Source organism: Condylura cristata, unplaced genomic scaffold, assembly GCF_000260355.1.
Source record: "Condylura cristata isolate star-nosed mole 26May11 unplaced genomic scaffold, ConCri1.0 scaffold00002, whole genome shotgun sequence".
Classification (NCBI taxonomy): Eukaryota; Metazoa; Chordata; class Mammalia; order Eulipotyphla; family Talpidae; genus Condylura; species Condylura cristata.
This window is the reverse complement of record NW_004567103.1, coordinates 59,850,848-59,867,129: the sequence shown is the minus strand read 5'-3', so window position 1 is coordinate 59,867,129 and position 16,282 is coordinate 59,850,848. Positions and strand designations below refer to the sequence as shown.

General features: G+C 35.4%; 1 protein-coding gene across 2 annotated transcripts in view; it reads right to left on the bottom strand.

Annotated features, from left to right (window-relative positions):
• Nucleotides 1-16,282, bottom strand: part of STAM2 (signal transducing adaptor molecule (SH3 domain and ITAM motif) 2) — a 40,493-nt gene that overhangs the window by 21,507 nt on the left and 2,704 nt on the right. Inside the window, exons 2-4 of one of the 2 annotated variants that reach the window (XM_004674879.2) lie at nt 1,630-1,714; nt 658-733; nt 39-137 (exon numbers count right to left, since the gene is read on the bottom strand). In XM_004674879.2, the coding sequence (XP_004674936.1) occupies nt 39-137; nt 658-733; nt 1,630-1,714 (260 nt within the window). Of the gene's footprint in view, nt 1-38; nt 138-657; nt 734-1,629; nt 1,715-16,282 lie in introns of those variants that run through there. The other variant, XM_012728974.1, reaches the window with a different exon arrangement.

Genomic DNA, 16,282 nt, shown 5'->3' with positions numbered 1-16,282 from the left:
TTTAACCCGCTGCGCCACCAGGGAGGGCCAAAATTTACCTTATTTTTTATCACAGCACGTACTTCTGTTGCAAAGTCACGGGAGCACACTTCTAAATGAAATATCTTTCCACAGTTTGCCACACAAGCTCCAAGAAGCTACGAATTAAAATAAAAATTAATATATGTGTTGAGGCATTAATTTACTGTAATACACATTTTAAATTGGGGTCAAAACTATGAGATTCTCTGTTAGGTTGTACACTTTCAACACAGTAAGGGTTACACTTTAACATCAAAAGTTTAAAACAAAAGTTACAGGGAAAGTGAGAAGACAGTATCAACATTAGTACAGATTGTGTATGTGCCATTTTTACCAATGTTAAATTAGTAAAATTTAGATAAAAACTGGGGTGATGTTTTGCATCAATTTTTTCACTGATACAAAATTGTATTTCAATACTCAGTGAACAGTAAGTAAATAAACTACATCCACACAAGTTATCTGTATACAAGTAGGACTTGGGTACCTTGGTAAGATACATCTTTGTTGTATCAACTAGTGAGACAGCACCTTGCTTTTGTATCTGTTAATTTAGTCGTTAGTCATTAGAAACACCTATTGCTACCAAAAAAAGAAAAAAAATTGGGGTCAAATACTAACATGACTTTTACTTACAGTTAATGCCTGCAGGGCAACGTGAGGAACCTTATGATTTACCCTTTTCATTATGGCTTTTAGGCAATCTTTAGCTCTAAGGAGAAAATGAAGACAGTTAAATAATTGTCCAGAGTAAACCTGATTAATAATCATTACAAAAATAAGGTACCCCACTACCAAGTGACTTTAAATTTAAAAGTAAAACTTGAAAACTGCACTTGGTTTAAGAAGTAAATTGTATAAAATTCTTCCATACAATCTTTTGCTCAGACTCAAAGAACTTAAACAATAAAATTAAACAGCATGTTGCAAAAGTTTACATGTTCCAAAATTAAAAGTCAAGTCCTGAAGTCAGTTAACACAAAACTAAATATATAAATAGCATTTTTCCTTCTTTTTTTCTTCTATAAATAATATTTTAATTTCTTCAAGACAGGCTTAACTTTCAGATAGTAAGTTCTTATCTACACAAAATAAAACTTAGTAAGATATTATCTTACAAGGTTTCAGTATGTGAAATCTTCAGTATGTGAATGCACTTCCAAAAGATGTAATGTTAAAACATTTCATCACTCTAATTTCTAAACTATAATTACTTCTGTGTAACTTTCATATTCACTTTTTTTTATCATGATGTTACTTATTCAGGATTAAAGGGCTTTCCAGTAGATTATATACTTCATTTTAAAAGACTCTTGTACATGTCTAAGTCACAGGGAAATTCACTCTCTATCCACTGTTAACATATGCCCCTGTTATGTCAATGCTTTAATTATGCATTTTAATACATCTCAAGTTTTCAACTTAACTCTTTTCCAATTGTTCTTTGAAGGACAAGGTTAATCCCATAAACCCAGTTATCAGGATTCCTTTACTTTGATCCTTTGAAAGTAAATATTAAAATTGCACTTCCTTCAAAGTCACATCAGGAAAAAAAGAGACAGGTACTTAAACTCCCAGATAGTCACAATTCATGATAAGGCATCTTACCCATTAGGAGTGCTTCCAACTTTGTCACATATATCCATAATTAGGCTCCAATCTTCTGTCGTGTTGTACTCATTTGTGGCTTTTTCTGCAAGATATTGACAAACACAAAAATGAAGACAAGTCTTAACATTAAAATACCAAGAAGGTACAACAGAGAACTCCTACCTTTCACCTGCCAAAAATAAATAACTGCAATAAAATTCAGAGATATATTTTAAAAAATAACATAATAGTTTATTTTTACATCATTTTGTGCCTTTTTCCATCTCAGTTATAATCCCCATGGGGTTCCCATCACCAAATCACCCATGTGCCATCACCACAGTCCAGTGTACTCTCCCCTCCCCAATTTTTGATCCCATTCCCCACTCCATGCCTGTAAAATGTCTCGGAGAATACTTTTATTCCTTCAGTTTTAAATTACAGAATTAAGGAAATGTTCTGAGGTACAACAACATACCTTCAAAAATGAGTACCAAATAAATTTACAAATTATCAATAACCTTATCCAAATCTGCAGTGGAAATCTTTAAAATGCATCACAAAGTATGGTTAAACTATTCACTGAATCACTGATTTTAAGAGCCAAAAAAAAAAAAATTAAGAAAACAAAAGATGGGATGTGAAAATTATACAGAACTGTACAGAAAATATATAATCTTAAAATTTTTTGGTTTATGCTGAATTTAAAAAGCTAATAACAAAATATACAATATTCAATTCATGTGTGCTTTCTAAACAGTTTTATTGAGATATAATTCACATACCAGTAAGATTCACCCATTTAAAGTGCAATTAAATATTTTTAGCTAGTTACATAATTGTGCAGCTATCACTATCTAATTCTGGAATGTCTTCATCACCCCCCCCCCAAAAGATATCCATACTCATTAGCATCACTGCCAATTCTCTCCACTTACTTCCAGTCTTGGCCAACCATTACCTCTATTTTTTACCTCCATAAATTTGCCTGTTCTGGACTTTTTATATTAATAGAATCATATAGTGTATGTCTTTTGTGACTGTCTTTTTTTATTATGTTTTCAGGATTCATTCAAATTGTAGCATTTATAAAGGCTTCATTTATTTTTATTGTAGACAAACATGTACTTTATTACTTGATGAACATTTGGGATAATTTGTTTGAAATGTTTAGCTTGAAAATATGCAATGGTGCTATCAACAGTTGTGTATATGAGTTGCATGGAGATATGTTTACATATCTCCTTGGTTATACAGTTACTAGAACTGCAGAGTGGTATTGTAACTCCACGTTTAATATTTTTAGGAACTAGCAAACAATTTTCAAAAGTAGGATAGTGCATTCTTAGGTCATGCAACATACGAATGTTTTAAATAGAGCTTTAAAACATTCAAAAGTACATTCTACTCTTTAGGAATACATATATATGTAGTAAAAATATAACCTATACATGAGAGTAACAAACATCAATATATGTAGTAAAAATATAACCTATACATGAGAGTAACAAACATCAAACAATTTTGGTCATTAAATTGTATGCTGGTTATCCAGAATTTTTTTTCTTTATTTTTAGTATCTTTTAGGGCTCTGACTTCATGACCAATAAAAAAATTAAAAAAAAAAAACAAACTTTTTTAAAATGATAGTTTATTTTTACATCATTTTGTACCTTTTTCCATCTCAGTTGTAATCCCCATAGGGTTCCCATCAAAGTCTAGTGCACCCCCCACCCCAGCCATTAAAAAAAAAAAAACTTAAAAAAAAATCATGATCAGAGTATGAACAAATTATGAGGTTCTATTAGTTTTACAAAATTTCAATGTCTAGAGACACTGCTATGACAGAGAGGTATGGATACAAAAATTACCACTTTACAATTTTCTTTTATCATTTCCCCCTTTTAATAAGTAAATTCTATAATTTCAGTCAAATCTGAGTGCTTATACAAATAAGTTTATCGCTGATAAGCAGGAAGAATAATAGGAATTACCTATACCCAATACTATTTATGGGTAGAAAACAATTATTTTGACATGGTAAAATAACAAACCAGAGATTTTAAATTTCCTATTCAACATTCTAGATTTAAGAACCACATAAATAGAAACATCAAGCCTAGCTTTTTTCCTTGTACAAAGATGGTTAATTCTCTAAAAAGAAAGTGAAACTAAGCTACATTGCTTTTAGAGGTCTAAAATGCTTAACTACTTCTTAATAACATTTCTAGTAAATTCAGTGAACTAAAAAGTACAAATGAAAAAAAACTACATCTGACAACCTATTAAACTATGATGTATATTTCTCGACTTTTCCCTATATATGTACAAGGAAAATAAAAAGATATACTGTAAAAAATATGTGTATATATGAATTTAAAAAAAAAAAAAGGTAGAAGCTATCCAAAAACACCTCGAAACTGGTAACTCTTCCCCTCCAGAAGTTATAAACAAGTTGAGGAATAAAACAAAACATGGGTTATTATTAATTAAGGCTCTAGGTATACTGAAAAATGAACTCACTAACAGTGAATTCCAGAGGTGGACTGCCTTAGCACTAGTCTAACTGCAGAAATAAGCTCCTTACAACTTATTCCATGGAGAAGATGGTGATAAATCAGTCAGTAGCTGTGAAAAGACGAGTTTGTTTCTACATGGTTGATGTCTATTAGCTGGGTCAAGTACTTTCAAGTTTACCAATCAAACGCCGTATTACAAAGGGACTGAATGAATAAAGAACCATATGCAGACTCAGATGACATTTAATTAAACTCCAGTCACAGCAAAGAAACCTTAGAGGTAAAGAAGTTCCAACAATAATGTGATCATACTATATGAATCACTCCCTAACCTGCATTTCCACTTATTGTTATCATCTGTGGTCATAAGCACACATCTGTGCCATTTTTTAAAATTGCTGTATGATGTATTATTATATACAGAACCACTACAAGTGCCTATGCAAGCTAGAGAGACAAGTATACATCAAATACTCAACCTCTCCTATTATACACATATGGTATCATTCATATTGAGGACCCCCCCCACAGAATAATTATAAAGTCATTTTAAGAGATAAGGATTTTATACACAGGCCCTTCTACAGATGCTTCATAGAATAAATAGTTTCTCATGTCTATTCATCAGTCTCTGACACCACCCTTTTCCCTCCCCTTAACCTACAGAATAAATGTAAGTTCCATTATGGCAGGAACTTTTTATTCTTGCCAGATACTATTACTACAGAGAATAATATCTGGGACACACAGTGGGTGTTCTGTAAATATTTGTTCACTGCATGAATGAATGATGTTGGTTGCTCCTCCATATCTTAATACCCTGAAACACCCACTGTGTGTACTGATTCTGTTTCCTGGTGAAGACTCCCAAAGGTATTGCTGTTCCTTTTTCATAAATAACCAGAGAACTGAAACCTCTTAATCCCACTATTGCTGCTGTTTTGTTGCCACATAGCATTACTGGTGAGGCTTGATCTTTTGCAGCCCCGTGAATATTTGATCAGAAGTGAGACTTGCTGGTCTAGAACTTTTCACAAACTTCCCTGAGACCACAATGCTATTGTTTCTAGACCAGCAATACCTTTGGGAGTCTTCACCAGGAAACAGGGTGAGTAGGAAAGGGGATGCCTCAAGAGGTAGGCACAAGACTTCTTGAATAGCTATAGATAGGTGAAGAACTTTTTATCTTGATTCTAAAAGCAAGTCACGTTATGTTACAACTTGCTAGCTTCATACTTAGCTTTTCTCTTTGTTTACTAATGAGTTTGGTTTTTGCTATACAGAGTTATCAATGATTTCTTAAAAATAGTATCATTTAGGGCCCTCCCTGGTGGCACAGCAGGTTAAAGCACAGCACTGAGAAGCTAAAACCACTTCCACATCAATTCGATTCCCGCCTGCCTCGGAGGTGACCACATGGCACGGCAGACCTCTCCTGACCCGCCCGCTGCTCCCCTCAGCAGTGTACTTCGTCGATCTGCCTGTTCTGCTCCCCATTCTGTCTCTGGTGAAGCCTCTCACCATCCCTGACCCTCTGGCCTGTACCCCAGCTCTGTATGCACAAATAAATAAATCTTTAAAAAAAAATAGTACCATTTAGAACAGTTTAGAAATACCTGAAGATTCATATACATCATTTCTCTTTTACAACTAAACTATTACTCTCTTCTGAAATATCATTTGGAATATAGTATGAGCCAGGACTAGAAAAATATTTTTATAAATTATCAATATTTCCATCATTTATGAACCTATCTTTTCTTCTTTGAGCTGAAAAATTGGCATTGTCCATATGCAAGTGCATAAATACAAACATACACATAGCTGAGTCTGATTCTGAACCTCTAATAACTTATTTCTGTTAAAATTCAAATTTTAATTATTTTTCACTATTATTTTACTCATGTGGTATGAAATTGAATGGGATTTCAATACTCCCAGGGGCCCCCAACAACTTCAAGAATATCTAAATAGAATTTTTTATTTGATTTAATTTTTATAGAAAACAGAAAAATACCAATTTAAATACTCACGCAGTTTACATTCTACAAATATAGGACTCATAGTACTCATTTAAAAAATATAAAACCTGAAGACTTTATAATAGGCTGCCAAAAAGGATTTCATTTTTCAAGTGAACTAAGTAACTATTTAATCATATACTTAGGAGTATTTTAAACTCCTGGAAAAATTTTAAATGTTATAATTAAGGACCCACTTTCTATAGCATGTCACTTTGCTGAGTATTGTGGCCATATCGCACATTATTCTGTGTCAAATGCATGAGGGGAGAAAATCCAGAGAGCCCTCCTAGGGCCTAAGTGCTAAATTTCCAAGGTTTTGGTGGATGTAAGTCATAACATTTCATCACCAGGCTTTGATTACTGTATACAGAGAGACTCAAATAACAGTGAAATATTTCAGGAAGATTTAACAATATCATAAAGAATCAGTCCATCAATACCTACAAGGAACAAAAAAGTTCCCCTGCTACACAATCCATTATGTTCAATATACAGCTTTTAAAAAGAACTCAGATCTATCCATAAAACTTTGAATAAAATACACCTTATAAGTAATAAAAAAAAAAACTGTAAAAGAACACTCACAGGGATCTTTAAATCCCCTACTATATTTGGAAATAAAAACTAATGACTGATCAGCTTTCAACCATGATAGATATTTGATACCATATACTCACCTACTAAGACCAAGTAAAAAAACAGGCCAAAACATGAGGTAACTGTGTTCAGAAAACCCACAGTGCAGGCCTGAGATCTTTTAACAGGAGGACTTACTGTGAAATGAACTTTTAGAATGGCCCCAGTTTTCTGCCTGGGAACATTTTCCTTTCCCAACTCACAGAAGAATAAACAGAGTAGCTGGGAGACAAAATTTTGGAGGAGAGACTTTCCGTGAACCTTTGCTGGGCAAAAGCTAAGTTATATATACATGAGAAACTCTCTGAGTTCTGGAAGAGATTACCCACTGTGGACCAGAAAGGTTGTTCAGTGCTGGGAGTCTTTGGAGTTTCTACCTTTTTTTGTGGGCTGAATGTGTGTCCTCACAAAATTCACATTTGACGTCTTATGCCCCCACTCCAGTGTAGTCATATGTGGAGACTGGGACTCTAAAGATTAAATCAGGTTAAATGAGGTCATAAGGATGGGGCGCTGTTCCAACAGAGTATTCCCTGCCTCCCCACAAACACAAGGAAAAGGTCATGTGAGCACACAGTGAAGACAGTCATCTGCAGAAAGCTCTCACCAGACAGCAACCCTGCTGTTACCTTGAACTTAAAGAGTTCCAATCTCCAGAACCAAAGAAATAAAAGTTCTACTGCTTAATCTAACTAGCGCATGGTATTTTGCTATGGAAGCATGAGTAGACTAACGAACCAGCAGGAGAAAACATTTCATATATTCAGTTGAAGGCCCTAAAAGACCACACCTTAGAAGTAAACAATCCCTATTAGTTCAATATCAAAATAGGCCTACCTCATTAAAAAAAAAAACCAAGTCTGACAAAACAGTAAAAGGTATTCCAATAATACTGGGCACAATATGGGAAACAGAAAACTCAACACTGCAATATAATCTAGCCTCCTTACAAATAACCATAGCACTATCTATAAATATATAATACAAATAATAGAAAATTGCTAGATGTACAGAAAGTGCTCTACAATCAAGATAAAAGTAATCAATAAAAACAAGTAACATGGGGCTCTCCCTGGTGACCCAAAAGATTAAAGCACAGAACTGTGAAGCTGGCGGTGGCTACTTCAGTGTGAGCTCGATCCCCGGCCCTGGAGGTGATCCACATGGCACTGCAGACCTCTCCTGTCTTACCCGCTGCTCCCCTCAGCAGTATATTTCATCAATCAGCCTGTTCTGCTCCCCACTCTGACTTCGGTGAATCTTCTCACTGCCCCTGCACCTCTGGCCTGTGCCCCAGTTCTGTATGTGTAAATAAATTTTTAAAAAGGGTCAATTAAAAAAAAATACATCACATGTTATAATTAGCAAAAAGGTACCTTAAAACAGGTATTAAATATTTTTTAAGAATTTAAAGCAGTGGAGAAATGGATACTGTAAAAATGGGATTTCTAGAACTGAAAAGTGTTATCACATGTGAAAAATTCACTGAATGGGCTTAACAGTGTACTGAAGAGTGAAGAAACTAAATGAAGAAAAGTCAACTTACCAAATATGAAGAACAGAGACAAAAGATTATTTTGTACAAGTTAATTTGTAGTTTTTCAATTATGAACATTTAAACATACTAAACAGGACAAGCTCAACTCTTGTTTAGAAGGAAAAGGCCAGGAAGAATGCCTTGATTAACTCCAATTACCTAATAATAACAATATACTATTAAGAGCATCTTGTCTGTTGGAATACTGAACAATGATTGCCACTCTTTATTTCTGTCACCATCAACGAATTTTGGACAAGGGGGAGACAGAAAGAAGAGGGAAAAAACATCAAAACTGGCCCTCCCGGGTGGCGCAGCGGGTTAAAGCACAGCACTAAGAAGCTTAAGCCACTTCCGTATGAGTTCGATTCCCACCTGCCCTGGAGGTGACCACATGGTGTGGCAGACCTCTCCTGACCCGCCCGCTGCTCCCCTCAGCAGTGTACTTCGTCGATCTGCCTGTTCTGCTCCCCACTCTGTCCCTGGTGAATCTGCTCACCCTCCGCATCTCTGGCCTGTACCCCCAGTTCTGTATGAATAAATAAATAAATCTTTAAAAAAAAAACATCAAAATTACCTTATTGCCTTTTAATATGACAAACGATTTATTAAAAAAGATAAAAATGTCTGGAGTCAGTCTTTATATTCCTGCAAGTTTACTTTCTTCTTAGCTGATACTTCCCAGGTGCCATATGTAATCCTGCTATGGAAGAGCAATACCCCCCCTTCCGAACTTCACAAAATGGACATGCTCATTTCTACAAATACATCAGGAAACAGAGCAGAGAAATAAATTCAGTAAGTACAATTGCTACTGTAACAAATCTATCAGGAAGTTTCATGTATAAGGTATTGAGGGCTGGGAAAAATTAAAAATGAGTCTCCAAAGTTGCCATTAACATGCCCAAAAGCCACAGAGGGGATGCTTAAAAAGCAGTTAGGCTGATCAGAGGATTGATCATGATTCTACAGACTGAGGCCACCATGACGCATATTCTGTATGCATATTTTAAGTACACATCCACCCATTAAACGTGAAGAACCGCCTTCTCTACATCCAGTTCTGAAAGTGACTACCTTATATCAGGTTAGGTAGTTTACTTTAGTTCTGACTCAAATCTGAATCAATGTTCTCATCTGCAAAATGGCAGCTGTGAGTAAAAGAGGAGTTACAAAAATGTGAATATATTTAAAAGTGTCCAATGTGAATAGTATTCAGAGAATGCTTAACTGAAATCACTATGAAGTAACATTAGAATGCCTAAGATTCTTAAATCTTCATGACCATGCATAGACAAATTTGACATGAAATTGAACAGGAGTTAAAGTAAGTATGCATCCACTCAGAATGTCAATAGTTTCCAAGAGCAGGATACTTAGTGTCAATCCCTATACTACATAATACTAATACATAAAATACTATTCAGTATTAAGTGCAGTTTAATAAGGAAATTAGGAAGTTCTTACCCTTCAGCCTTCCATCTCAAGTGCTTACTACTACTAGGAAAGCCAAAAATACATAGATAGTTTTCTTTAAGTAGAGCTGTTAGAAGTAAATATTAAAATAATTTATCACACATCTGAAAACAATGACAATGCTCTAGATAATAATAGTCATTTTTAGTTCAAGTGAACTGAAATTCTGAGTCACAATTCTCAGGCTGCAAATGGAAACATGTAAAATGTGAGGTTTATTGACAACTCTTCACCTAGCCTATCACCTACTTAGACCTCCCCTTTTTTCTCCTTCCTCCCACCTTTCTTCTCTGTAATTAAAAAGGGGGGATAAGTAAAAAGGGGAGATAGGTGGGTCTGCTTATTCTAAGAGGCCTATGCAGCCTCCATTTTGTTACCTACAGTTCTGTATTCCTAAAGTAAGGTCAGAACTGTCCGCTCATAAGAGCTAAACCCTCAAGGTAATTTTCAAATCAAGAACTTAAAGCTGGATCACCCTGGGAAGGGCATGCATCATGAGGTATGACCAGGAACACCCAGGGGGCTGAAGATGGATGCATAAACTTACATCTGACTTAAACTTATCAGGAGGTCTGACCAGAAACGCCTGGGGAGCCATTAACTGATGTATAACAAAGGACCCCAGAAGTTACTCAGTGGACTGCCTTACTGATAAGATTAAAATCCTGATTGGGGAGTCAGGGCTTGTTCTATATAGCAAGCTATCAGCAGATGAGAAGTAGATTTCTACCTTTCCACCGGCTTCTTCTAATTCTCTCTTTCCTTTTCTATTTCCTCATACGATTAATGCTGTATAATTAGTTTACCAATAAAAAGGCCAGGCTCTTCCTCGTGGGCAACATCCTACATTATGTAGTTGCTCCATAACTCCTATCTTTTTATCAGTTTTGTGTTGTCCAATGCAACAGTTTACAGTTACAATAACTTTCACAAGTGAACAAATTTTTTATCCTATGTTACTATCATTTAGAAATTATACTAATAGGAACATTGTACACAATACTTTAAATTCATCATTTCAATGCTTTTTTTGTACTGGAAACCTATTACATACAACATCTGAGGCTGCATGAAAAGTCAGTCAGAACTGTAACTACTACCCAGGATCTTTAATTCTCAACAATCCTTAAATGAAGGACAAAAGAAAAGTCCTCCTTATATGGAATAGTTATAGCTGTAGCAAACAGGTCTCAGAGGTAAAGAAATATAAATGTTCCTTAGGGTATCCTACTAACAGAAAAGTAAATATATTTTTAGCATATGCAGTTTTAAGTCCATTAAAACAATAATGTCAAGAGTAGTGTAAAAGATGGAAGCAGTATTTTTTTAGCTTTTTATGTTTTTGGCTTTGTTAGACATAAGGAGAAATACTGCATTCATAAGAATATTGCTTATACATTTGTTGTTACCTTCTTGATTTCTTTTTTATTCTCTCTGTATATATTATTCTATATATGTTACATATATAGATATATATTATAAATATATATTTTACATCTTTCTTCACTTTGTATATTTTTTCATCTCAGTTGTAATGCTGTGGATTTCCCACCACTTCACCTATGTGCCATCACCAGTGCCATGTGCTCTTGCCACTCCAGTTTTGATTCTGTTCCCCTCTCCTCTCCCAAAGAATGTCTCTAGTTTATAGTTGTTAGTTGATGTTTTCTAATTTTTTTTTAAGATTTATTTATTTATGCTTACAGAACTGGGGTACAAGCCAGAGGTGCAGGAGCGGTGAGAGGATTCACCAGAGACAGAGTGGGGAGCAGAACAGGTAGAATGACGAAGTACACTGCCACGTAGGTCACCTGGGGCCAGGGATCGAACTTGCACTGAAGTGACTGCAGCTAGCTTGCAGTGCTGTGTTTACCTGCTACACCACCGGGGAGGGCCCTGATGTTAATCTTTACTTTATTACAATTACTCTTTTTTTCCTGATCCCTTACACTCCTGCTATGCGTGAAACCATCCAATATTTTTTCTTTTTCTTTCTGGCTTATTTCACTAAGCATGATCCCTTTCATCTCCATCATGTTGCCACAAATGGCAAGAGTTTATCTTTTCTGATTACATACCATTGTGTGTATGTACCACATCTTGATCCATTCATCTATTTTTGGGCAGTTGGGTTCATTCCACATTTGGAAGCAATATTTTTTCAAAAGAAATGTCAATAAGCCAATGTGAAACTCAGTCCTAAAAAAGGGAAAGTACAAGTGAAAAGAATGGGAAATACCAAAATGTCTCAGGTTTCTAGAAACAGTAGTCTCATGAAGGAGATCTGGAAATCTTGCTGATTGGTTGACATTTGATACAAAAAGACTGTGAGCAGAGACACTTAAAAACTTTAATGCAGACAAAGTGAACTCTATGAGGAGAGAGTTGGTCAGTGAGATTTGGGTGTCCAGGGCAACCAAGCAGGGGGGGAAATAAGTTGATAAAGAAATGAATTGTCTATGTTTCATTTTAGTATCTGGGTGACAGAAACTACATGAGTTTGATACAACATACCTGTAAACAAGGTTTCTCCACTCAATACCTGGAACATTTCTGAGGTCCTTTCATTTAAACAAACAAAGCAGTGCTAGAGAGTATCTACCTTAGTCTACTGCTACAGTATGTTATATAGTCACTTGTGTAAAAATCACCTTTTATTTTACTTTCAAAATATGATCTAAGTAAACTTAGAGTAAAATGTTACTATCAAGGACTAAAATGTGTATTTTTAATTATCAACATATGATATAAAACAAAATATAAATTATAATGTCCTTTCACTTAAATTCTAAAAGTGCCTGAAATGAAATCCCCTCTTGGGTTTTAATCAATCTGATCATAAACCGAAATACAAAAACACGGTCAAAAACAGCTAAGAACTATCAGAATGAATAAAAACGAGACAGGGAACTTTTCCTAGTACCTACATAAAAAACAGTGAATGTGATATTGGTACAGAATAAGGAAAACAGTAGGGAACAGAAAGCACAGAAACAGCCCTAGTACACTAAGGAAATGTACTGTGTGGGAACAAGCATTCCAACACAGTGGGGAAAGGACACACCATTCAATCAGTATGATTAGATCCTGATATGCTAATGTCAAGTAATTATTCCATCAAATCCCTCTGCAGACCGTATACAAAAAAATCAAGTCTAGCTGGATTAAAGACCAAGCTGTAAAATTAAAAAATTGAATAAAACTTTCAGAAGAAAATACAAGAAGATCCTTATGTCAGAATAAAGTTTTTCTGAAACAAGAATAAAATCAAGGGAAAGAGATAATATCACTAAATTGAAATTTAACTTTCTTAGCAAAAAAGGTTCAGAACACAAGCAACAAACTGGTATACATGTCTGCAACTCACATAATGAAAGTAAGAATAGAAAATATATATAGAACTACAAAAATCAGTATGGAAAAATAACCCAGTAGAATAATAAGTCAAAGTAATAAGCAGGCAATTTATAGAAAAAGAAAACAGGATGAAGAAGAAATATATTAAAGATGTTCAATATCATTGGCAATGAAGTGGTAGTGAAAACAATACTATTTCACACCCATCATGCTACATAAAGTTAAAGTCAGGCAATACCTAGTGTTAGTGAGGATGTGTAACAAAGGGCATTTTACTTCTCCTGTTAATGGAAGTAAGATCACCCACAAACAGCTGGAAGTACAATTTTGCACCATCTAATACTTTGCAACTCTGCACTATATACACATGTAATAAGGAAGTCCCTTCAAAATATGATCACTAGTGAATAAGAAAAACAAAGAAAAGAACTTTCTCTGCAGTACTGGTTGTTGGAAATAGCAAAAAACAGGAAAACTTCCTTTTCATTAATAGAAGAATTCATGTGGTATTTTCATAAAATGGAGTATTATATAGCTGTTAAAAATGAGCCAGAGCTACAAATAACACCATAAATTATAAATTACATTAACAAAAAATGCTGAATAGTAAGTTACATATGACCTATTTTTATTAAGTTTAAAAAACACACAAATATACAAAGAGCATATTTGTGGCCCTTCCCTGCTGGTGAAATGGGTTAAAGTACAGCACTATGAAACTAGCTGAAGCAACTGCAGCCATAGTTTGCTCCCCAGCCAAGGAGGTAACACACATGGCATGGTAGATCTCTCCTGACCTGCCTGCTGCTCCCGTCAGCAGTGTATTTCAGTCTGTCTACCTGTTCTGCTTATCACTTTATCTCTGATGAATCCTCTCACCACCACACCTCTGGCATGTACCCCAGTTCTTTTATGCATAAATAAATCTTTAAGAAAATACATAGAGTATATTTCTGCATGTAGTATATATAGTATATATAATGTAAATACTGTCTATGTCATTTTGGAGAGAATACTGTAGACTATACTGTCTATGTCATTTGGGAAAGAACACACTCAGGTTGTTCCTATATATAGCAGAGAATTTCAATTGTATTTGAATGTTTTCTTTGAAAACAGATTAAAAGTGTGGCAAAATATTAGCTCTTGACATAGTTAAAAGGTAAGAATCAGAGTTTATGTTATGTTATTAAAATTTGTATCTCTCTAAAGGTATGAGGATTTTTGGCACCATGAAGCAAAATAAGTTACAGGAAAAAACTGTTCAAGATACTCTTATCCATAACCAAAAAAAATCTTTTGATTTTCAGTGTTATATGGAATATAATAAACTCAAGGTATTCCAGTTGACTTAATACATATGTACATGCTGTAAGTTTGAATTTACAAAGTAAATTTACATTACTAAAAGTACTGTCTTTATATTAGTTTCTTATAAAACTTCCCTAGAGCAAAGGAAGCCATGACCAAAACCCCCAATTTACCTGTCAAGTTTTTCCACACAGCCAAAGACAGAGAGCAATACACCCATTCAAATTTCACTTGGAAAAGTATCCTTTTAAAATAAAAGTATAGGGGCCTCACTGGTGGTGCAAGGGGTTAAGTCTCAGCACTATGCAGCTTTCTGCAACCACTGGATCACCAATTCGATCCCCCACCAAATCGCCAACCCACAAGGCACAGCAGACCTCTCCTGTTTCACCAGTTGCTCCTCTCAGGAGTGCATTTTAGTCAATCCACGTGTTCTATTCCCCACTCTGTCTCTGGTGACTGTTCCACCCCTTGCACCTCTGGCCTACACCCCTGCTCTTGTATAATAAATAAAAAATAAATCTGGCCCTCACTGGTGGCACAGCAGGTTAAAGCACAGCACTAAGAAGCTAAAAGCCAATACAACATGAGTTCGATCCCTGCCCTGGAGGTGATCCACATGGTGCAGCAGACCTCTCCTGACCTGCCAGCTGCTCCCCCTCAACACTGTACTTCGTCAGTCTGCCTGTTCTGCTCCCCACTCTGTCTCTAGTGAATCCTCTCACCACCCCTGCAACCTCTGGCCTGTACCCCAGTTCTGTGTGCATAAATAAATCTTTAAAATAAATATAATTTTTTTTTAAATCTTAAAATAAAAGTGTATATCTCTACCACCTCACACCAGTACAATGGTACATCTTAAAACAACTAGCAACAACAAATGTTGGCGAGGATGTGGTGGGAATGCAAACTAGTACAATCACTATGGAAAACTGGAAATTCCTCAAACTGCTAAAAATGGAGCTTCCATATGACCCAGCAATCCCATTCCTAGGTATCTACCCAAAAGACACAAAAACACTGAGTCAAAAAAAGACACCTGCACCCCCATGTTTATTGCTGCTTTACTTACAATAGGAAAGATATGGACTCAACCCAAATGCCCAAAAGTAAAAAAGATGTGGTACATATATGCAATGGAATATTACTCAGTGATCAAAAAGATAAACTCCTGCCTTTTGCAGCAACATGGATAAAACTGGAAGGGATCATGTTTAATGAAATAAGCCAGAAAGAGAGAGAAAAATACTGGCTGGTTTCACTCATAGCAGGAACATAAAGGACCAGGGGGGTAAAAATAATAATGAACAACTATATACCAGAGATATTTTACAGGAGTGGAGTGGGGAATGGGATAAAAACTGAGAGCGGGGAAGTGCAGGGACTACGGTGATGGCATACAGGTGACTCGGTGATGGGAAGTCCACCAGGATTACAGCTGAGCTGGAAAAAGGCATGAAATGATGTAAAAATAAACTATTATAATAAATAAAAGTGTACATCTCTATGTCAGAAGTTTCAGAGTTAGAGCTGATCTCAGCTTTTTGTGGTATACAACAGTATCTCTTTCCATATTTTTTAGAAAAGAGATACAACAGATGCTGACAATAGCAAGTCTATCAGTGAACAGTAAATGGCAGGGGCAGAAACTGGCAAGATTGTATGAACTGAATGAGGAAAAAGATATAAATAAGAAGTGGAATTAGAGAGGGGAACAGACAAGTCATGACTTGGGAACCAACTTAGTGAGACTGGAAAAATCGTTATAGAAAATAAGGAAGTAACATCTGCCCTTTTAAGACTAACTCAAT